Raw genomic sequence first — 25,382 nt, forward strand, 5'->3', positions numbered from 1 at the left:
AAATCTTGAGATGTTTGAAACTGGTGACTTCAACCGAGCAAAAGAGGATTTCTAAGGAATTGGCGAGAACAGATTGATTTTAATTGCAGCAATTCTTCTAATGAGTGACATAGGTAAAGTTTTGCAGTGCGGAACATCATACCCTACCGCTTGTCTTTGGGAAGTATGCTCATTTGTCCTAGCACAAGTAATTCTACACAAATCCAAAGTTGTGCAGCAGGGCCAGGAGTGCCAATATCAATGATGTCATTAAATAACGGTAAATAATTAAAACTGGAGATAATTAAATGTTTTAAATGAAATTAATTAATATTTAATTTATATATTTGTTTCCAATTTGAAATAATGATACATAAATGACATATTTAATGATTTAATTAATTTGTTTGGGCACTCAAGGCCCTCCGTATTTGTTGATTTCAGCTTTACATTTAATACTATAATCTCTCTCATAAACTGGTGCTCCCCACCGGATGGCCAAACACTTTTTCTCCACCATGCTGGTCTCCAATGTTCCCTCTAAATTTTCATGTGTCTGAGCGAACACACAAACTCCCTGAGCGATCCCTTGGACCACTGTGAGCAACAGCAGGCGTGTGCACTGTGGTCACGCCAGCATCAAATCCATCCAAGTTACATGGTTTATTAAAATAAGCAAATTACAGCATTTACATTTATGTTAGACTACTGTTAATTAACTTCTTCAGCCCACTTACAATGAAAATTTAATATATATATATATATATATATAGATATATATATATGGGGTGCAACAATACTCGTATCGATATTGAACCGTTCGATACAGTGCTTTCGGTTCGGTACGCGTATGTATCGAACAATACAAATTTTTAAAGGTAAGCTAGCGAGACAGAAGTTGCAACATGGCAAATTGAACCTCCCCCACCCTCATTCAGATCTGGCGTTTGGGACTATTTTGGTTTTCATGTGACGTATGACCCTGAAGGTAAGCGCGTCATGGACTAAAGTAAAACAGTATGTTGGATGTGCCACGCAATGCTCAGTTACATGGGTGGGAAGTAGTGCGTTAGCACAGTTGGCTCGTTAACGTGTTGGCCGTCCAGCCCCACGCACGGGCAATCCGTGGTAGCTCGTTAACGGAGATTTGCGGTGTTGTGGCGTTAACGTCATTTCAACGAGATTAACGCTGACAGCACTAGTGGGAACACAACGAATATGACTGCACATTTACGCCGACATCATCCTAGTGCAAAGACAAGTGGAAGCAGACAAGAACAACAAGCAGGCATGCTACAAACTTTACCCGAGTCATTTAGACAGCTGTTAGCACATGATTCTCCTTATGGGGACCTGATATGTTTAATATGCTGCTGAGAATATAGCCCAGAAGAAGCGTATAGCATAGGTTTTATTTTGGAAAGAGCCATTTCTCTGTAATAAACTCTCTTTTCCAAAGATGAGTGATTTCTGGATCAGATAGATTTATTTTTTTATTACTTTGTTGTTTCAGCAACATTAAATGTAAAAACTCTACTTTTGAGTTAAAATATATATTTACAATTTTAATAAATGACAAATTAAAAAGGCATGAACAATTTTTGTATCGAAAAAGTATCGAACCGTGACACCAAAGTATCGAACCGAACCGTGAATTTTGTGTATCGTTGCACCCCTAAAAAAAAATATATATATATATGTGTGTATATATATATATATATATATATATGTGTGTGTGTGTATATAAATATACATATATATATATATATCCCATCCTCGTCGCCAAGAAATACCAAGGGCTCAGAGAAGAGCTCGAGAGGATGTGGAGGGTGAAGGTGACGGTGGTCCCCGTGGTAATCGGAGCGCTAGGTGCGGTGACTCCCAAACTAGGCGAGTGGCTCCAGCAGATCCCGGGAATAACATTGGAGATCTCTGTCCAGAAGAGCGCAGTCCTGGGAACAGCTAAGATACTGCGCAGGACCCTCAAGCTCCCAGGCCTCTGGTAGAGGACCCGAGCTTGAAGGATAAACCGCCCAAAGGGGCGGGCTGGGTGTTTTTATGTGTATATATATATATATATATATATATATATATATATATATATATATATATATATATATATATATACGTCGTCGCCCGGATCAACAAGGTCCGCGTCAGGTGTTGAGGAACCAGGGCACCCTGACGACAAGTGGGCTACTGGAACAAGAAGGCATCGGTGGGCAAGAGACGAAAACAGGGCGTTGTTGGAATGCTACTACGCAAGTAACCCCGGCGGAAGGGGCTACACGAATAGGACCTATGGATTTTTCGATACCCAACATCCGCAATGACGGCGAAACAACTAGTAGCTCAGTGTTCCAACATTCGAAAGAAGGGACTGCTCTCACAGCTAGAGATTGACGAGGTACAACACAAATGCTATGGCAAGGAGGAGTCAGGACGCCAGGTCAGGGGGGCGATATCATCACCCCCACCCGAGATTGGGTACATAGCCCCAAGTGCGATAGGAGAAGGATCGTTGAGTGCGAGAGGAACTAACCTGAAAAATAGAATCATGGCCAAGCTTGAAACCTGGATCCCCCGTAGCCGGTTACCAAGATTACGTGAAGTACCCTCAGAAGGTCTGCTAGATGATGTTCATGCAGCACTACGGACGATACCTACAACCACGATTACCGACACTAACAAGCTGATCTACAATACGGCAGCAGTGATCAGTGAGATGCTTGGCTACAAGTTGAACAGCCACAAGGGGCAGTACCCTCCATGGAGAAGGAGGCTAGAGGGCAAGATCAAAGTAGCACGGAGGGAGGTTAGCCAACTAACGGAGTTGCAGAAAGGTGCGACAAAGAAGGTGCATAAGAAATACAGCAAGCTGTCCATACCTGAGGCCTTGGAAACTGCCAAGCAAAGACTCACAGCCTTGGCCAGCCGCTTGAGGAGGTACACCAGAGAGACAGAAGGCAGGAGAATAAACCAGCTGTTCTCCACAGAACCAGCAAAGGTGTACTCTCAGTGGCAAGGGAACAATAATAATAAGAGAACAGCACCACCAAGGCTGGAGACGGAGCAATACTGGAAGAGCATATGGGAGAAGGACGCAACCCATAACGGCAATGCTCAGTGGCTAGTGGATCTGAGGGCAGACCACAGCGACCTCCCTGAACAGGGTCCAGTAACCATCACAGTGGCAGATATCCAAGAAAGGGTCTCCAGTATGAAGAGTTGGACAGCACCAGGGCCCGACATGGTTCACGGCTACTGGCTAAAGAAGCTGACTGCACTCCACGAGTGTCTGGCAGCACAAATGAACCAGCTGCTAGTTAACGAGAGACACCCGGAATGGCTAACCGAAGGTCGGACGGTCCTGATCCCCAAGGACCCCAAGAAGGGACCGGTCCCCTCCAACTACCGACCCTGCCTCAGTACTACATGGAAGCTCCTGTCAGGCATCATATCGGCTAAGATGAACAGCCACATGGGTCAATACATGAGCGGGACACAGAAAGGAATTGGCAAGAATACCAGAGGCGCAAAACACCAGCTACTGGTAGACAGAACAGTCAGCCGAGACCGCAAGGCCAGACTGACCAACCTGTGCACTGCCTGGATTGATTACAAGAAGGCCTATGACTCAATGCCCCACAGCTGGATACTGGAATGCCTAGAATTGTACAAGATCAATAGGACCCTAAGAGCCTTCATCAGGAACTCAATGGGGATGTGGTGTACAACACTAGAGGCCAACTCCAAGCCCATAGCACAAGTCACCATCAAGTGCGGGATCTACCAAGGAGATGCTCTGTCCCCACTGCTGTTCTGCATAGGCCTGAACCCCCTCAGTGAGATCATTAACAAGACTGGCTACGGATACCGACTACGGAACGGAGCAGTTGTCAGCCACCTCCTGTACATGGATGACATCAAGCTGTATGCCAAGAGTGAACGAGACATCGATTCACTGATCCACACTACCAGGCTATACAGCAATGACATTGGAATGTCGTTCGGACTGGAGAAGTGTAGTCGGATGGTAACAAAGAGAGGGAAGGTAGTCAGAACTGAGGGGAGGCAACATTGCAGACATAGAGGACAGTTACAAGTACCTGGGGATCCCGCAGGCGAATGGGAACCATGAAGAGGCCGCTAGAAAAGCTGCAACCACCAAGTACCTGCAGAGGGTCAGGCAAGTCCTGAGGAGTCAGCTGAATGGTAAGAACAAGATCCGGGCCATCAACACGTATGCCCTGCCCGTGATCAGGTACCCTGCTGGGGTAATAGGCTGGCCAAAGGAGGAGATAGAAGCCACTGACATAAAGACAAGAAAGCTCCTTACCATGCATGGAGGGTTTCACCCCAAGTCCAGCACCCTGAGGCTGTACGCTAAGCGGAAGGAAGGGGGCCGGGGACTGGTGAGTGTCAGCACCACAGTCCAGGATGAGACAACGAACATCCAAGAATACATTGGGAAGATGGCCCCAACTGACCGAGTGCTCAGTGAATACCTCAGGCAGCAGAAACCCAAGAAAGAGGAGGGAGACGAGGAACCATCATGGAAGGACAGGCCCCTGCACGGTATGTACCACCGGCAGATAGAGGAGGTGGCTGATATCCAGAAATCCTACCAGTGGCTGGACAAAGCTGGACTGAAAGACAGCACAGAGGCACTAATCATGGCAGCACAAGAACAAGCTCTGAGTACAAGATCCATAGAGGCTGGGGTCTATCACACCAGGCAAGACCCGAGGTGCAGGCTGTGTAAAGATGCCCCAGAGGCAATCCAGCACATAACAGCAGGGTGCAAGATGCTAGCAGGCAAGGCATACATGGAACGCCATAACCAAGTGGCCGGCATAGTGTACAGGAACATCTGTGCTGAGTATAACCTGGAAGTCCCGAGGTCAAAATGGGAGATGCCCCCAAGGGTGGTGGAGAATGACCGAGCTAAGATCCTGTGGGACTTCCAGATACAGACGGACAAAATGGTGGTGGCTAACCAACCGGACATAGTGGTGGTAGACAAACAGAAGAAGACGGGCGTAGTGATTGATGTAGCGGTTCCGAATGACAGCAATATCAGGAAGAAGGAACACGAGAAGCTGGAGAAATACCAAGGGCTCAGAAAAGAGCTCGAGAGGATGTGAAGGGTGAAGGTAACGGTGGTCCCCGTGGTAATCGGAGCACTAGGTGCGGTGACTCCCAAGCTAGGCGAGTGGCTCCAGCAGATCCCGGGAATAACATCGGAGATCTCTGTCCAGAAGAGTGCAGTCCTGGGAACAGCTAAGATACTGCGCAGGACCCTCAAGCTCCCAGGCCTCTGGTAGAGGACCCGAGCTTGAAGGACAAACCGCCCGCAGGGGCGTGCTGGGTGTTTTTTTTTTTATATATATACATATATACTAGGGGTGCAACGATACACAAAATTCACGGTTCGGTTCGGTTCGATACTTTGGTGTCACGGTTCAATATTTTTTCGATACAAAAAAAATGTTCATGCCTTTTTAATTTGTCATTTATTAAAATTATAAATATATATTTTAACTCAAAAGTACAGTTTTTAAATTTAACCCTAACCCTTGTGCGTGTTTTTTATTTTGACAGCGAATGCGCACCTGCGGACCACTTATGTGCAGCCCTGGTTATTTAGCTCGTCATATTGCAGCCACAGAAATTATTTTGTCCATGAAACCATAAAGCTGCACTTTCTTTTTGCCTTATAGTCTGATTTGTCATAACTTCTCCGTTTTGTGGTAAGCTTTTCTTTGGCTGTCACTTCTTCACCCTGACCTGTCTTATTTGGCTCAGCAGAACTAAAATATATATCCTGCTGCTTTTACACATGCACTCACATAAGCTCAGCGATTCTCTGCGCGATCAACCTCTCACATGTTTAAGCTTGCTGCGGGAGATTTCACTTGTCATGTTTGCATAGTAAGCTAACGATTAATAAGACGATGTCAGAGGAATTGGTGCGCAAATTATCATCACTCACCAATCAGTGCTGTCGCTCTCTATACACAGTTCGCACGATTGCAAAGTGAAAGCAAAAAAACAAGCGCAAATTCAAACGCGATTTCAATATGTCACATATTGACAGTGGCTCACCGATGCCAATGACATAATTACCCAGCTACATTTCTGAAAGAATGCAAAAGCATTGACATATATTTTTCCTTCCTACAATAGCACGACGGGCAGGGAAGAGATAGATTTTGGTAGCCCGACTGAAAAAAATCGCTAGCCCCGGGACGTCGGGCTAGCGATATTGCAAGCCCTGTATCTGATTGAGGAATCACTCATCTTTGGAAAAGAGAGTTTATTACAGAGAAATGGCTCTTTCCAAAATAAAACCTATACTATACGCTTCTTCTGGGCTTTATTCTCAGCAGCATAAGGAGAATCATGTGCTAACAGCTGTCTAAATGACTCGGCTAAAGTTAGTAGCATGCTTGTTGTTTTTGTCTTTGCACTAGGATGATGTCGGCGTAAATGTGCAGTCATATTCGTTGTGTTCCCACTAGTGCTTTCAGGTTAATCTCGTTGAAATGACCTTAACGCCACAACACGGCAAATCTACGTTAACGAGCTACCGCCGATCGCCCCGTGCATGGGGCTAGACGGCCAACACGTTAACGAGCTAACTGCGCTAACACACTAGCTCCCACCCATGTAATTGAGCATTGCATGGCACATCCAACATACTGTTTTACTTTAGTCCATGACTCGCTTACCTTCAGGGTCATACGTCACATGAAAACCAAAATAATTCCAAACGCCAGATCTGAATGAGGGTGGGGGAGGTCCATGTTGCAAGGATAGCTTAACTTCTGTCTTGCTAGCTTGCCCTGCGCTCTTCCTTCTGACTATGCTGTCTGTGTTGAGCGCTCAGTGGATCTGCGCTCGACAGTGCAGCCTAGGCGGAGTAGTCGAACGCAGATTCACTGAGCGCTCAACACAGACAGCATCGTCAGAAGGAAAGTTGATAAAATAAATTACAAATGTTGTATTGTTCGATACATACCGAAAGCACTGTATCGAACAGTTCAATATCGATACGAATATCGTTGCACCCCTAATATATACATATATGTGTGTGTGTGTGTGTATGTATAAGCTCTGACTTGTATTATGCATTATTATGAGTCTGTGGTCTGGGAGCGAGTCCTGTAACTCTGTCTGCAAAATACAGTATATAATGACCAATGTTGGGCAATAATTATATAGTTACTTCTTCAAAAAAGTCACAGAGTAATGCAAACAAAGTTTTTTGCAGCTGTTTACCTAAAAATGCTGCCAAGGTGTTTTTTTAAACAAACATTTCAAACTATTTACAGAACAATCAGCTGTTCTGCATCAAATTTGTGCCACTCCAAAAAATAATTTCTGTCCACTATGAGATAAAGGAGAACAGCCTGATACCTGCAGGCCTGACAACAGGAGATGTATCACTCCTGTAACACCTGTAATATTCAGTAGTCGCCTAATTGTTCTGACACACACAACAAAACTATTGACTACACTACACACTAACTACACAAGATTTGCGCCAAATGTCGCAAATCTCTCACATCTCACTCCTAAAACTTCCCCCTTCCTAAACAACTGGTCATGGCCATGTTGCCATATCATTTTTTGATTGGTCGACATGGTACATTTTGCGACCAATAGGAAAGTGTGGGGGGTTTTTGGTGTCGTGTTTGCTCACAGGCGGAGAGTGCTTTTGAGCGTTTTCCTTATAAAACGCCGTTTTTTACCGTTTCTTCCCGCAGTAAATATAAACAAGGATAGTGCTCAGGAAGAAAACCAAACATTGCAAATATTTTTAATCATAACTCTGGTTTTACGTGGCCTATCAACACAATTTAAAAACTGGTATAAAGTCCACACTTTTTCCATCAATTGTTCCGTCTGTCCTGCTCACATCTCCAAAGGTTGTCCATGTTGTCATTAACGTGGTTTCACTCCACATCAGCCACGGCGCTTTGCTAGCTAAAACACCGGTGTTGGCACATAAGGACGCTGTCATAGCCTGTCAGCGACGTTGATTAGCTGCTTATATACGAATGTGAATGGCATTATTGGCTGGACTATCGGATAAGGTGGCATCGTTCTAATCCCATACGGGAGCAGCCAGTCACTTACTGACTAACACTGCAAAACAGAATTGTTAACGTACTCATTTTAATTTCAATTCACGTTAGATTTTTTTTTGTGCGCAACGCAGATTTTCTGTGCGCAGAGACCGTGCCAGCAGTGCGCAACTGCGCACGCGCGCAGCTTAGAAGGAACATTGCTGGTCTCTCTCTCTGATGGCTGCTGACGTTGATGGGCCTGGAGCAAATTCTATTGTGACAACCTGCCCACTGTGTGGACAGGTTGCTGTTAGTTAGCTTTGCTGTTAGTTCCAGAATGAATTCAATTTTATTTTTCACTGGGCTTGGACCTTGTAGATTCACTTTCATTAACATCTCAATGTTAAACTTTATCAAGTCAAGTCAAGTCAAAGTAAAAAAAAAACTTTATTTAGCCCCCCAAAAACGTTATTTATCGTAACAGCTGGAGAACAGCCTCCCTCCCCTGCCAGTCTTTCACTCTTAGCTTCACCTCCTGAGCTCTGCTCTTTAGGCCTGAGACTCCTATTTGTCTACTCTGCTCCAGATTTCTGTTTATTGTTCCAATTGGTTCTCCACCCTCTGGGCTCTCTGCTCAGTTCAACTAAGCTTTCTCCACAGCTCTGTAGATCTTTGGCACAAACTATCATCAAGTCAGTTTGTGACTTTTAGCACTGCTTCTTTCATATTGTTTCTAATGCGGCCCTCACTCAGTTTTGTGGAAGTGACTCTGACAGCTTACTGATTTGACAAAGCTATATGATTACTTCTGCCACGGCACTCTCTGGTATGTGCAGAACAGCTTGCTTCTCTAACAGAAGAGATATTAAATTGTGCTGTAGCTGTTTTCTAACTCACAAAGACAACTTTCACCATTTTCTTCACTTACATCCCCTAACGCCCCCTTATTTTCAGCATGTAACATTTGTTCTTGTGGAGCACCACTGCCATGGGTTAGATAATCACAACCAACAATTAATTTCTGATTTGAATTTCTTCCAACATCACTCTCCTTCAGAGTTTGTTTTGGTAACCAATTTTAATGAAGGACAATGTCTGTCTGTACCTCATGTGCTCAAAACAATTTTTCCAGTTCTCCTTCTGCTCACCTACTTACTATACTTCAGCTGCTGTGTGACCCCCTCCGGGTAGAGGCCCTCCACCCCTCTTCACACAGAAAGCACAGGTCAGCTGACACAAGGCAAACATCTGCAGCCACAGCTGCATGAAGAGGTGAATGTTTTCTGTCAGGACCCTTCATGATCATACTGGATAATAAAAGAGTTCAATGTCTCATCGTGAGAAAACAAAGATCTCATCAGAGGCTCAAACATAGCTCAACAGCGCCAGTGACAACATACCTGTGATGAACTGATTGTTGAACAACTGGAGGTTTTCTCCGGTCCAAAGCAGAACCAGCTCCAGCCTCCAGAAGTCCAACATGGAGTTGCTGTCTCCAGTCTGGATGTGATCCAGTCATGTAGTTCAGCAGGAAGTTCAGATGCAGTTGTGCATACCTTCATCTATGATGACATAAGGTAATCTTTATCGTAGGAGCCTGAACTGGAAAATTGATGAATCAACATAACAAATTGAATGTGATAGGAATATGATTCTGCTTTCTCTGACTTGTATGGTGTTTCATAATCCTTGTATCATTAGGATGTTACAAAAAAATGTACACAATCCATTTTGGGGGGGGGGGGGGGGGGGGGGCAATTTGAAACCTATAATTTGCTTAATTTTACATATTTTATTGGTGCAATTTGTCTCACTGCGCCTACTTCCTGTGGAAAAACAACAATAAGGAAAGGTTGTGAGATGCCCAAATTGCAATATCCTGTACAATGTGTTGTAAGTGGAAGAAAATGGATGGAAATGGATTTAAAACACCTCTTAAAATCCATTTTTACTTCTTGGAATATGTATGACCCTGATTTTATTGTTTTAAATTTTATTCTATCCATCCATTCGCTTCCGCTTATCCTTTTCAGGGTCACGGGAGCCTATCCCAGCTGTCATAGGGCGAAAGGCGGGGTACACCCTGGACAGGTCGCCAGTCTGTCGCAGGGCCAACACACAGGGACAGACAACCATTCACACCTAGTGACAATTTGAATTATCCAATTAACCTATCCCCACAAGCTGCATGTCTTTGGACGGTGGGAGGAAGCCGGAGTACCCAGAGAGAACCCACGCAAACACGGGGAGAACATGCAAACTCCACACAGAAAGACCCCGGCCTGATGGTGGAATTGAACTCAGGACCTTCTTGCTGTGCGGCAACAGTGCTAACCACCGTGCCACCGTGCTAATTATCATAAATTTTATTTTTTATTTCTATTTTTATTCAATGTATCATTTTGGGGCATGTTAAGTGTACAGCACTTTGTTTTCAGCTCGGAGTTGTTCTGAAAGTGCTATGTAAATAAATTGTTTGCTTGCTTGCTCATATGTAAATAGGACTGTGTAGAGCCATTTGTCAGGGCAATTTTCAATTATGTTTCTGAATCACATCTGATATTGTAAATTTGTGTTCATGAGGTCCCTGAATGCAGGTGAGTGACCAATCAGGTCCCTCTTAATACAAAGATCTTTGACCCGTGTAATTTCCATGACTGTAGAAAACAGTTTTCTGCAGTAATTGAAATTAGTCCAGTTTACTGAAGAACACCTCAGGCTGTCAGGTTAAAACAGTCGGTCGTGTTTTCGTAACATAAACACTGGCCCTCCTCTCAGAGCCTACGCTCTATCTGCTATTCCCGAACAGAGATACGGAAGTTTCTCCGTGACTGCAGCTGCCAGTCAAAGCTCTCATGATGGCGTTACAACCCAATTTAACATAGTAGGAATTAGAATCAAACTTATGGGAAAGGAGACCCCTTGGACATAAATCAGCGTGATGAGAACTATTGATAACAAAAGAAAGAATCTTTGGAAAAAATGTATCTGAGGAGAATTAATTTATTTTAGACCGACCCCAGTCCTATCCGCCAACATGGAGGAGGCGGGGTTTATGACCTATACTGCTGCCAGACACCAGGGGGCGATAGAGACATATCTGCCATGTTTTCTACAGTCATTCTGTAATTTTCTCTGATTGGCTGTGGACACTGAAAAGCCTAAGCATTATGACATGTGATCGAACACACATGTGTGATCTTCAACAAATCTGCACCTGTATACAGACTGAAAACAAGCAAGCCAGCCTGATGAAGGTTTGATTACAAACCTGCAATGTGTACGTCATCCAAAAACACACCCTCAACTATGACCGATCCCATCACCCTTTGTAGACAGAGAGGAAGGGAGAGAGAACAGTCTGATGAACACCCCTCCTACTAACTTACAGGAGACTGACCCCGGCCAATCAGTGCCAAGGGACCAGAGGATTAAAACGATCTCCAATCTGGGAGCGGAAGGCCCCTGGCGGAGAGGGATCACCTCCCCCTGCCCAGCCACCCCAACCTCTTGTGGAGCTGAGTAGCAATGTGGTTGATCTCGCAAAGACAGAATCCAACCCCTCAGAAACCAGTGGAGGCAAAACAACCAAAGTATCCATACCACACACTGTAGCACACTACAGACTGACCCCCATAAACCTAAATATACTGAGGTCCAGTGTGCAGACCAGCCTCCAAACAAAACCAGCAGAGAATTCTCCTCCTGCTTCACCGCCCTCACCAAAACCTTCATCTGAGACTCCAATGTTGCCAGACTCCCACCTTTTGCAAAAAAGGGAGTGCAGATTGACAGCTTTGCAGGAGCAAAATAGTGCCAAGCAGAAGCCGTGCTGGAGAAAGCAACCTGCAGCATGATGGTGGATAAATTTGTCTTATCCTTTGGCCGGAACAACAGGTCACAGAAGGATTAAAAAAAAATGCCGGTGACTGAGCTGAAAGGGGCACTGAAGACAGCCCAAAAGAGATTTCCGGAAGCTGAAATCTTTATCCCGGTCATCAGTTTCTCCAATGCCCTTCCCCACAAAGAACACTTTTAAGGTTTGGAGGAACACATTCCTGTATATCCTGCTTTTAACTTTTGCACTGAGACAGTATTAATTGGATTAAAAAATAAATGCAATGTTTGTGTTTCAGTATTAGAATGAATATGTAAATCGAACATCCCCATAAGCTCGAAGCAGTGGGAGGGGGTGAATGGTGTAGTAAACCTTTCTAAAGAATTTCACCCTTCCACTCCTCAGCTGAATAGGGGTCGCAATTTAATTCCCACAAAGGGCTACAATAAAAATCTATGGTTCCAATGTAAATATGATATCCAACAATATCATAGAAGGGTCAAATTGGCTATATATTATTGGAATAAAAACGATTCGGAACTTCAGCCTTTTACCCTAAAATCTGACTGGTCTCGCCACATAGGTCAGCATCCGCACCTGGTGAGAGCTGTACTGGGATTATTTCCAAAACTATTTTCGAATAAGTTGCATCAAACCTAACTTAACTACAGCAGAAACAAAAGCTTTAAAAAAATCTAGGAAAACAAATTATTCTAAAACCAGCAGACAAGGCGAGTGCTGAAGTGATTTTGGACAAAGAGAAGGAGAGAGGCTACAGGCAGCTGAATGACAAAACGTACTACTTCAAGTTAAAGAAACCAGTTTATTTAGACACAATACCAATAGTTGAAAAGGTAATTAATAACTTGTATCAGAAGAAGCACAAGAAGTATTTATTGAGCCAAGGACAGGGCTCTTCTATAACTAGAAGCCCCCATTGAATCCTTTCTGTTTACAATTGACATTGATAGCCTCTATACAAATATAGACATTAAAGAAGGAATAAATGCAGTAAGGAGAATTTTTCAGAAATTCTCACAAGAGAAGACCAGACAAATTATTACTGGAACTGTTGGAAGTCATCCTAATGAAAAATGATTGTGAATTCAACAGGGACTTCTATTTGCAAATAAATGATGGTGAAATGTTTGCCCCTGCATACGCCATACATCATGGCAGAGTGGGAGACCTCTGTCTTAAAAAAATATGAGAAAAAAACATTACATTATTATCGGTTTCCTGATGATATTTGGGGAATGTGGTAACATTCTGAACAAGATTTTGAGGTGTTTTTAAGGACTCTGAACAACCATAATGCCTTGATTAAGCTTAAATCCATTATTTAAAAAAACTCAATTGATTCCTTGGATACAACCACATTTAAGGGGCCAAATTTTCTGAATAACCATGGACTGGATGTAACAGTATTTTTCAAACAAACAGATACACATGTCCTCTTGTTTAAGACAAGCTTTCATCCAAAGCATACATTTGCTGGACTAATTACGTCCCAATTATTGAGATTTCACAGGATCTGAACTCAGCAGACTGATTTCAGGAAAGCTACTAAAATTCGATTCTCGGCATTGTCCACAAGAGGGTACTGTCGCTTTTCCTTAAGGAAGTGTTTCAAATCCATGTTACAGATCAGGCCCATTGATGTCTCTCCTCTTCTCCCAGTGGTTACCACGTTTGTTAGGAACCACTTTCAGAAACTTGTTCAGGACACCAAAATGTTTTGAGATTATAAGTTAATTGCAGCCTTTAGGAGAAATAAAAACCCAAGAGATGATCTTATAAAGGCCAAAATCGGACCACTCTCTGAGGCTAGACCCAGACCTCAGAGGCAAATTTTTCAGCACCGTAAATAGTTGCACAGTTTTTAAAATGACAGTGTTTTCCTTTCACAATGTAAGGGTAATCAGCGTTCTAAGAACTATGTTTAATCAATAACTTGTAAGAAGTGTGGAACACAATATGTAGGAGTGTCATGGTACTGGGTTTTATTGAAGTTTAAGTTTTATTCTTGGATTGGTTGTTCTTCGTGGTTTTGGCTCTCTTTATTGTTTTTGCCTTTGCCTTCCCAGAGTTCCACGTTTCATGTCTAGTCACCCTTGTCTCCATGTTCCTTCTGTCTCCCCAGTCAGTTATGTCTCCACGTCCCAGTGTCAAGTCTACGTCTTTGTGAATGTTTCTTGGTTCCTGTTTTACTTTGACACTCTTGCGTCCCCTGCTGAATGTTTTCAGTTTTGCTATGTTTTCTTTGTTATTATGTTTTGTTCCTCGTATCTAGTATTTGAGTTTTCACAGCACACTTAAGGCTGCCTCTTTCAGTTAAACTTGTGATTAGGCAACTTCTCTCAGGGTTTCATATTCCCGGTTCACTGATATGATCTTTAGCATAATCCAGTCTCTTTTTTTCTGTACTTCTTGCTTGTTTTGCAGGGAGGAGAGAATAGACTTTACTGCATTATTTGTGTAATTTTTGCCCCACACAAAAATTAAGTAAAATGAATACAAATGGGTTCATACTTACCTGAGTATTCTTACCTTCTGCTTTTAAGTACTTGATCCATAAGTAATAAAGGTGAATTCAGTTTGAGAACTGTTCATTATCATTATGGGAGAGGGAGGGGTAGTGTGTTGCATGCAAACACGTCTTTATTTGTAAATAGAGATAAGTTCACTATCATATGTACAGAAATAACAGTAAATAATTTGTCTGGAGGAAGAACAGTGAATATTTGAGGGGGGTTCCCTTTAATTACGCATTTATACAGGGTGTGTGATACGCGACAGCACACGGGCCCCTGTATGCCAGTGGAACCTGTCAAAAATTGGTCAAATGCAACAATGAAGGAAGATGCACCTTTAGTGGATTTTATTTTTATTTGTTTCTGTGGTAAGTTTATCAAAGATTCACACATTTTCTCTCTGAGATTACTTAAATTAAATAAATGCATTTTGAAGTTTTATTCTTCCTGCAGTGCTAGCACAAGTCCTGATGACATCTAACTTTTCCATAGCTCTTTATCTAATCTGAAAAATACCTGTTTTACAACAGGATTTCATTTGCATTCAATATGAAAATATACAAGAACTTTTATTACTTTTTTCTTAAAAGGAATAAAATATTCAGACACTCGAGTGTAGAAAAACTTTTTCTCAGACGCTGTAAACCAGATGACAGGGAGAGCTCGCTCTCACTCCCACTCACAAAAACCACAATCAGAACTAATTTCCTGTAGATTTCTTTCCTCCCCTCCATCACATCATCTTATGCTACATAATGACTGAACTCAACAAAGAAATCAAATCTATTACTTACCAAGCAACAAGAGACCATTGCAATGCATGTAAAACAACAACAACAACAACAACAACAACAACAAACAGTTACAAACATCAGACAGATCACTTCTCAGTTCTACCAATAAATTCATAAACAGAAAGATGGAAAAAAATAAAATACAAATTTAAAAAACAACGTGTTGTTGATCAGAATCAGAATCAGAATACTTTATTGATCCCTGGGGGAAATTATTTTTTGTTACAGTGCTCCATTTTAAACCAACATTAAGACAAGACAGACAATACGCTAACTAAGAATAGTACAATATATACATATATATACATACATACATACATAAGTCACTTATAAATAAATATTTGGAAAAGAAACATGTGTAGTTGTAGCAGCAAACAGTGTGTTAAGTGGATGCGTTGTACAGGGAGATGGCCACAGGCAGGAATGATTTCCTGTGTCGTTCAGTGGTGCTTTTCGGTAATCTCAGTCTCTCACTGAACGAGCTCCTGTGACTGACCAGCATGTCATGGAGTGGGTGGGAGGTGTTATCCAACATTGTCTTTATCTTGGACAGCATCCGCCTCTCCGACACCACCTTGAGGGAGTCCAGCTCCATCCCCACAACATTGCTGGCCTTACGGATCAGTTTATTAAGTCTGTTGGCATCTGCGACCCTCAGCCTGCTCCCCCAGCATGCAACAGCATAGAGGATCGCACTGGCCACCACAGACTCATAGAAAATCCTCAGCATTTTCTGGCAGATGTTGAAGGACCTCAGTCGCCTCAAAAAATAGAGACGACTCTGGCCCTTCCTGTAAAGTGCTGTGGTGTTTTTAGCCCAGTCCAGTAATCCAGTAATGATACAGACATTAGCATCTACATCCTCTTGTTTTGTTAGTTCTTCATTGGAGTACAAGTGGTTTGTCATCATCAGAATCTATCTCAGTGTGTTCATTGGATATACTGCATTTCTCAACAAGTCCCTGCTTATTTACTTCCAAGGACACACTGTCCAGCCATCAGGAAAAAAAGGGGGATGGTATGAAGAGATGGGAAGAACAAAAAAAAGACTAGATCTAAAACCACACTGTGTCGCTGTTTATCAGTTATGAAAAATCCAGCACCAGTGAGGTAAAAGGCCATTTTTCTATTTCTTCATTTGTGTTTTGCACACGACATTTTTTAAACAACAAAACATCACAGTTCAGAAAATAATAAAACACACTCCTCCCCTTTAACTGACCCTGACCCTAAAGATTTATCCATTAGACATATTTCACAAGAGTCTTTGGCAGAAACAAAAGGCCATTGACTAGAACAGTAAGAATCATAGATAGGCTTCCCTATCATTTTCTTCTTAACACTTATAATGTGAGAGTGAAATCAGCCACATTATTCCACTTTACTCTTTTCTATATAACTGATATCTTGATGCATGCTCAATCATCCAGGTAAAGAAATCTCAAAGAGTTGATTCTGTTCATCTGGACGTAGCGTTTTCAGTGAGAGAGAGAAATTTTTCGTCACTCATCCAAGTAACTTCTTCAGTCTCAGCTCACTGCAGGTTTCCCCAACCTTATAAACAGCACATTTGCATAATGACTGAAACTAGCACCACTGGTGAAGAATGGGCTGTGAGGTCAGCTTTTGATAATTATTATGATCAAAGACCATCCATCATTGGCCGTGAGACCACGACTGACGAAGCATTTCTCCCTCTGAAAACGCTACATCCAGACAAACAAAATCAAGTTCTTGGGGTTTATAACTGAGAGCGTGATTACAGAGAGCTTTTATTACATTATTGAAAAAGTATGAATTTCTGAACTAATTATGTTGTTAATTCAGAATAACACTTTTACAAAAGTGACTACTTACTATGAAATACAATAACTAACACAATTTCACACCTGTGAAGGTATTTGGTTTTATAGATACATGTAATAGTTTGATTTGTCAGTTAGTGAAGCTACTTTAAATTACTTTACTTGTGACACAATGTTAGCTGTGAGTTCATGAAACTTCATAGAGTATATAAAAGGAGTACATATACTGTCAAGTCAAGTGTTGGTTTAAGTAATTATCATCTTGTTTTGTGAAACCAAAGTTATCAATTTGAATGAGAGACTGAGCTGAAGGGCACACAATAGTTCTACATGAGATCCTGTTTTCACTGGTTGACAAAGCATAACATGCTTTTTCTTTTGACTCTAAATTGGACTACAGTTTATTTGACAAACATAATGTGTTACTGAAGGCAACTTCAAGATAGTGATTGACTAATAACCTAATTGGGAAAATATTTATCGAGACCATATACACATCTCATTTCTTTCGGTTAATGGCGTTACACCGTGCTAGCCATGAAAAAGAAGGTTCAAGGCACTTCCACATTAGCCTCTGTTTTCATACATGGGAGCTTTGTAAACTTTTAATAAAGTCTACGCTTACCTCACGTTGTCTGCTTGCTTTCAGCAGCCATAGACAAAGGTCATGCTAAGTCAAACATACATTCAAGTGACCTCAAGATTATAAGAATCAGAAACTGTACAGACAAAGGTCTAAACCCAACCCTAACAAAATCCTAACAGTGTATGTCAGCATTTGTCTGTGTAAGTGTGTAAGATGCTGTACTAAAAACAACACAAGTATTCTAACAAGATATAATTCCTTAGGTCCTATTGATCTCACTATTCAAACTTTGTTGCTGAAAAACATACTTTAAAGGCTTTTGTGGGATAATCATCTACTTGTACAATATCTCGTGCAACTTTATGCAAAATATATTATACAAGACAAGAAAAAACAAAAATATAACGTACATAAGTATTTGGTGAATACTTTGTTGAATCACTTTTGGCAGCAATTACAGCCTCAGATTTTTTTTTTAGTATGATGCTCCAAGCTTGACATATCTACTTACAATTTCTCCCATTCTTCTTTGCTGAATCTTTCAAGCTTCATCAGGTTGGATGTGGAGAACTGGTGAACAGCCATTTTCAGATCCTTTCAGATATTCAGTCAGCTTCAAGTCTAGCCTCTGGTTCAGGACATTCACAAATTGGTCCCAAAGCCACTCCCACTCCTTTGTTATCTGGGCTGTGTGCTTAGAGTCTTGATCCTTTAGGTTCAAAGTGCTCTAAAAGGTTATCATCAAAGATTTCCATGTAGATTTCTGTATTAATCTTTCCCTTAACCCTAAACTAGGCCTTACAGTTTTCCACCCTGACTCCTGCTGGCAAAAAAAGCATCCTGACAGTATGATGCTGCCACCACCATGCTTCACTGTAGTAATTATACTGACCAGGTGATGAGCAGTTCCAGGTTTACATAAGACATGACACTTTGCATTCAAGCCAAAGATTTCAATCTTTGTTTCATCAGAGCAGAGAATTTTGTTTATCATGCTCTGAGAGTTACCTGGATAGTGCCTTTTGGCAATAATACTGTTCAGATTGGCTGAGCAGCCAGCTCTGGGAAGAGTCCTGGTGACCTTCAATGCTGCAGATGTTTTTCTGTACCCTTCCCTGATCTGTTTGTCAATACAATCCTGTCTCAGAGATCTACAGACAATTCTTTGGACTTCATGGCTTAGCCTGGTTTGTCTATTAGTTCACAGTGGATGTCAGTTTACATTCACTGAAAACTATGGGACTATATACAAGTATGTGTAAATAAACTACCAGTCAAAAGTTTAGACACATCTTCACATTTAATGTTTTTTCTTTATTATCATGTTTATTTACTTTGTAGATTCTCACTGAAGGCATCAAAACTATCAGTGAATACATGAAATTATGTAGTAAACAAAAAAGTGTGAAATAACTCAAAACATGTTTTATATTTTAGATTCTTAAAAATAGCCACTCTTCATGAGAAAGTCACCTGAAATGGTTTTCCAACAGTCTTGAAGGAGTTCACAGAGATGCTGAGCACTTGTTAGCCCCTTTGCCCTCACTCTGCGGTCCATCTTATCACAAACCATCTCAACTGCGTTTAGGTCAGGTGACTGCGGAGGCCAGGCCATCTGGCGCAGCACTCCATCACTCTCCTTCTTGGTCAGAGAGGCCTTACACAGCCTGGAGGTGTGTTTGGGGTCACTGTCATGTTGAAAAATAAATGATGGTCCAACTAAACAAAAACTGGATGGGATGGTATGTCACTGGAGGATGCTGTGGTAGCCATACTGGTTCAGTGTGCCTTCAGTTTTGAATAAATCCTCAACCAGCAAAGCACTCCTACACCACCACACCTCCTCCTCCATGCTTCATGGTGGGAACCATGCATGTAGAGACCATCAGTTCACCTTTTCTGCATTGCACAAAGATAGGGAGGGTGGAACCAAACATCTCAAATTTGGACTCATCAGACCAAAGCAGAGATTTCCACTGGTCTAATGTCCATTCCTTGTATTGGCCCAAACAACTCTCTTTTGCTTGGTGCTTTTCCTTAGTAGTGGCTTTTTAGCAGCTATTTGACCATAAAGGGCAAATAGCAGATTCATGCAGTCTCCTCTGAACAGTTGATGTAGAGATGTGTCTGGTACTCGAACTCTGTGTGGCATTTATCTGGGCTCTAATCTGAGGTGCTGTTAACTTGTGATTTTTGAAGCTGGTGACTTGGATATATTTATCCTCAGCAGCAGAGGTGACTCTTTGTCTTCCTTTCCAGTTTCATCATAGTGCTTGATGGTTTTTGTGACTGCACTTGGGAACACATTCAAAATTTTCCAGACTGACGGACTGTCAGTTCTTAAAGTAATGATGAACTGTTGTTTCTCTTTACTAGTCCTTGCCATATGAATTCTAACAGTTGTCAAATTAGGGCTGTCAGCTCTGTGCCAACCTGACTTCTGCACAGCACAACTGATGGTCCATTTCATTTCAACCATTTCAGGTTATCGCAGCCCTGTCAGCAAAGCAAATGGTAGCTACTTTCAGAATTCTAAAACATAAGATATGTATAAAGTTATTTATCCTTTTTTCGTTGCTGCATAATTCCATATAGCTTGACTCATATAATAGATGTCTTCAGTATGTGTTTGCAAAAATAAAGAAAAACCATTAAATGACAAGGTGTGTCCAGACTTTTGACTGGTAGTGTATATATGTCTTTAATAAATTTGTTGTAATATATTGTAAGGTAAAGACCCTAGAACACAGGTGTCGAACTCCAGGCCTCGAGGGCCGGTGTCCTGCATGTTTTAGATGTGTCCTTGATCCAACACAGCTGATTTAAATGGCTAAATTATCACCTCAACATGTCTTGAAGTTCTCCAGAAGCCTGTTAATGAACTAATAATTTGATTCAGGTGTGTTGAAACGGGGTGATATCTAAAACCTGCGGGACACCGGCCCTCGAGGCCTGGAGTTCGACACCCCTGCCCTAGAATAACAATAACCAACCCCAGAATAAACCCAACAATCAGTCAACCGCCTATGAGCAAGCACCTGGGAACTACAAATAAGCCCACAGTCTGAGAGTGAAGTGCTCTGCTGGGGTGATATAGTCCTGTAAAGCTCTTTAAAATAAAATGGGGACTAATTATACAAGACCTTGTATGTGATGAGAAGGATTTTAAATTTGATTCTGGATTTAACAGGGAGCCAATGAAGAGCAGCCAGTATGGGCGAAATACCCTCTCTTTCTAGTCCCTGTCAGTACTCTTGCTGTAGCATTTTGGATCAACTAAAAGCTCCTCAGGGAGTTTTTAGGAAATGCTGATAATTACAGTAGTCCAGCACAGAAGTGATAAACGTGACTTTCAGCATCACTCTGAGAAAGAATGTTTCTAATTTTAGATATGTACCACTAGTCTAGTAATTTCTTGAGCATTTTATTTTGGAAATGTTCCATACTGTACCTGCAGTTGTACATTTTAACACAGAAATTAAAATGTGTAAATCTGTTACATAATATGTTTAATTTTGTTACCAACAAGTGCAGAAACCAACAGCTGCCTAGAACAGTAGAAAAAATACAATAACATTTTGGTTGATTTTAAGGTAACTTATTTTGCTCATATACGTTCCTGAAAATGAGTCCCTATCTAACGTTACTTCACAGTAGGTTTTCATAATAAATGTACACTTTTCTTGAAAGATAAAGTTATGGCAGAAAGCTGCCCCTCCCTATATCTAGCTTTTGCAAGACTGCTCTTCTACTTTAAAGGGATTCTGTCTTCCCTGCTGTCACATGGTGCTGCTCGCAGGGAAGGTAAAATTGCGTACTGTCCCAACAAAAAAAAATGTAATTGCATTAAATATAACAAGCCAATACTTCACAGTGTAGTTATCACCACTTAAACAATTTCTTTTACAGTTTGTAGTTAGTAATTGTCTGGGTCATTGTTGCAAATACACTAATAATTTACAGCTAAGTTAATAGCTTGGTTTTTGGGAGTTTACTGGGAAAATAAGGGGCCTGTCTGTAACCAATACCATGACTTTAATTACAGATGAAAGTATTCATTTAAATAATAAGAAAGTTACCTATATTGCCAAGATTTTTATCCAGTGTCTTGTCTAAAATCCTTCAATTATCAACTTTAGCTTGAAACCACTTGCACAGCAAGATATTAAGATATTTAGTGCCAGGAACTTTATTCTTTTGATCTCTACACATGGTTTTCAGTGGAAGAAACCTTGCAACACAAATGACTTCTTCAGTCTGCGCTAACTGTAGGCTTCCCCAACCTTTAAACAGTGCAGTTACATGACAAAAACAAGTACCACCATTAATATGAAAACTGCCATTACCACTGATCAAAGCAGACGAGTACTATCACAGAGCTGGGAAATTGCTGCAATCACAGCGTTTTAACATGGTGAAAGACATACTCTTATGCCCCCTCCTTGGTTCAGCAATGGTTGTTTCGTTTTTGGTGTATTATGTTTTAGAGTTTGATTTCACAATGGTGAAAATAAATAAATAAATAAATAAGAAGAAAAGCTGTCCAATCCTAACAAACACCAGTTCATCAGTGGTTTTTGTTTGGTCAGCATGTTGCCAGCTTTGACAAATGCTCCACTGGGACAATCAATTCAGTTATATTTTATTCCATAGCACCAAATCACAAAAAACAAATCTATGCAGGGTCTCTTTGTTATGATGTTCTTCAGCTTCCCTGGCCACTGTGTGTATGGGAAAATGTTTGCTCTGTTGTACTGTCCTGATGACACCCACATTGTGGTCATGCGGATAAACAAAGTCAAACTTGTACTACTGATCGGTATGCATGGGTATGGATTAGTAATTTCACAGTCTGACAATGATTGCCTGTAACGTTTTTATATCTAGACTGATGAACTTGATGTGTTTGTCCACCAGATTGTCATTTATATCTGGACCAAAGGCTCAGCGGTGTTCCAAGATAGGATATCAGAGCTCTTCTCCATTTCATTCATATAAAAGTTAGGCACAATAGGCAAAAACCCAGGAACCGATAGCTTCTAGATGAGAACAGCATGAATAGTCACAGATGAGACAGCAGAAGTCTGAGCTACTTGCTGCATGGTGGAAACGGACAGATGTATGCTAAATTCACACCAAGCACTTTGACTAGTGGGTGATGAATGTATCTGACAGACAACTCTCTCAAGCAGGGAAAGCCATTCTTAAGAAAGAGTTGAGCTTTCACGGCAAGACAAATCCAGCTAGTGTAACTAATAACAGGGATAAAATATGCATCGTGAAACAATTTTTGTGGTTGGCAACTTCAGATGAAAGTTGCAGCCTGCCTCAGAAATGCAAAGCCCCCAACATCCAATACAAGCATGAAGAAGAGGAAGACACACGTGTTATTCTGTAAAGATAGAATCACCATTGTGGCAACAAGGGTAGGTGCACAGTTTCATTGAACTAGACAGACTAGGATAAGCACATCCTGGACAAAGAGGAAGACTTGAGCAGGTAGTCAAGGACATTGAAAAGTGAAAAGTGAGCGACCATTGCTCAACTGAGGAAGAGACCTAAGAGCACATCTTTCACCATCTTGTATTGCTCTCTTTGCAGCCTTTTCCTAGCTAGCTGTGATTGATACTTATGCCACTGATCAATGGTTGATTGTGAAACTGAGGTCATGGCTCATTGTAAGGCAATATTGCTAGTTTTGGTCATTATGACCTTGTATTTACTTGGACTATTGACCATGCACCAGGACAAGATCTCTAGTGTCTTAAGCAGGATATAAATCTCAGTCAATGTCTAAAACTCAGGAAGCGGCTGTTGGATGTAAATACAATAAATCATCCTCACAGTTTTTAAAAATAAAGCATTATGCACCAATATTCAGAGATGGAACCTGGAAATGTTAACATGAGATCCTTTAATGTCTTGACTTGTGGATCTGTAACACAATTTTATATGACAGCTTGACAGAAACATTAAAAGAAGAGCAGGGATGATCCCAGAAATTCCACACAGAGTTGATATGCAGCCTCAAGCTCCCCCCACCACTGTTCTTGCCTCCTCTGATTGTTCGAGCCTTTGAGTATTATTGAGGTAAAGGCCAAAGTTCAGTAAGAGGAAGCTACATTAGTTTCCTTCATCAAGTTTTCTTCAGAGTGGTAGCGGCGATGGGGCGGTGCTTGGTCTGACTCAGAAAGCTGCTATGAATAGGAGATGAGGAGTATGAGAAGGAGGGTGAGCAACATGGCAGACGGCAAAGCAAGGCTGCAGCCACCAGTGGTATCGTCAGTCAGGAAGGGCTCCGCAGAGTCGTACACTGAATCATCTGAAAATGAGTTAACATCAGAACAACATTAATTAATATGAGCTGCAAGTAAACATATCACAAAATGTTTTAATTTATTCACAGACCTCCATCCATCCAATTTTTGTACATCAGGGTGGGGACGGGGCCTGTCCAGTCTAGCTGTTGTACAATTACTCTTTCAATTATTTTTAGTTAAAAGAAATGTTAGAGATTAGCCTATAATTAGCTTAGAGAAGCTAGGTGAAGTGATAGCTTTTTAAGTAAGGGGTTAATTACTGGCACATTAAAGGCCTGTTGTGTTCAGCCCATTGATAGCAAAAGACTGATTATATTTAAGATCAAAGCCTTAATTAGGGCGTCTTTGAGTGGTTTTGTAGGACTGGAGTGTAATAGACACACTGATTGTTTGGATAAAGTAAATACTGAAAAAAATAAATCAGTAGTTTTGAAAGTTACTGTATATAATAATATATATATGAGATGGCCCTGATTTTTTTTTTCTCTAATAATTACATTTTTTGTGAAGAAATTCATAAAGTCATTACTAGTTCAGATCAAAGGAATGTTTGGCTCATCAGAGCTCTCACTTTGAAGAGAAACCTGGGGCTCTTATTTGTTTTCCACTGATGAATGGTAAGATGCTGTAGTTTTATGGAGGGCATTTTCAAAAACAGAGAAATTAACGCTTTTTCCAAATCAAGATTTTCCTAATTAGTGAGATGGCCTTTCCTCTCCACCTTACAGATTATTTGCTTTAAGATGCACATTTGAGTTATACCAGGTAGTTAAGCACTTCCTTGTTTGGTTTCGGCTCTATATGCCTTGGTGTTGGTAGAGTATCACTTTCTGTTCCTGTTACAAGGCACAGTGCTGTTTTTGTGTAGCTTATCTGTGTAGCCAATTTGATTAAAAATTTATACATAAGGTCTTATTTCATAGTGTAATCTTCATATGCAATATCCAAAGTGCTCACTCACTCACTATTGATTCACTCACTAATTATATTGACAGTATTTACTCCCTGTGCCTCTTCACCTGTCCCTCCTGCTCTTCCCTGCTCATTGTGTCAGATATTTCGTTACTTCTCTGACAACAATACTTAGTGACAACGATACTTGTAATAAATGTAGTCTGTTTGCAGCTCTGGAGGCCAGGATCAATAAGTTGGAGAGCAGGCTTTGCACCCTTGAAAAACCCGTAGCTAGCCAGGCCCCTGTAGCTGGTCCAGTCCGACGTAGCGTAGTCCCTGTTACGACCCCTACCCCCCACAATTTCAGAATTTAAAGCACTTTAAATTGTTTCACATCTTGAGCTTTAGAGGAAAGAATAGCAGCTTAGTGAGCTTGTGTACATGTTGCATTTTAAATATGAAACTTGAGTTCGGTTAATATTCCACTGAGTTCAAGTAGTACTTCAGTAATATTTTCTAATAACTCAATGGTGTGTTGTGATTGTAATCGAGAAATC

The 25,382-nt window shown here is 41.3% G+C and overlaps 1 protein-coding gene across 1 annotated transcript in view; it reads right to left on the minus strand.

Annotated features, from left to right (window-relative positions):
* Positions 1-23,510: 23,510 nt before the first annotated feature.
* LOC308400066 (ephrin-A2-like) overlaps positions 23,511-25,382 on the minus strand; it is a 55,417-nt gene continuing 53,545 nt past the window's right edge. The window contains exon 4 of the mRNA XM_080887555.1: positions 23,511-23,933. Within this exon, the coding sequence (XP_080743681.1) occupies positions 23,809-23,933 (125 nt within the window). The 3' untranslated portion in view covers positions 23,511-23,808. The remainder of the gene's footprint in view (positions 23,934-25,382) is intronic.

The sequence above is a fragment of the Rhamphochromis sp. 'chilingali' genome, assembly GCF_963969265.1.
Source record: "Rhamphochromis sp. 'chilingali' genome assembly, chromosome: 7".
In the NCBI taxonomy this organism is placed as follows: Eukaryota; Metazoa; Chordata; class Actinopteri; order Cichliformes; family Cichlidae; genus Rhamphochromis; species Rhamphochromis sp. 'chilingali'.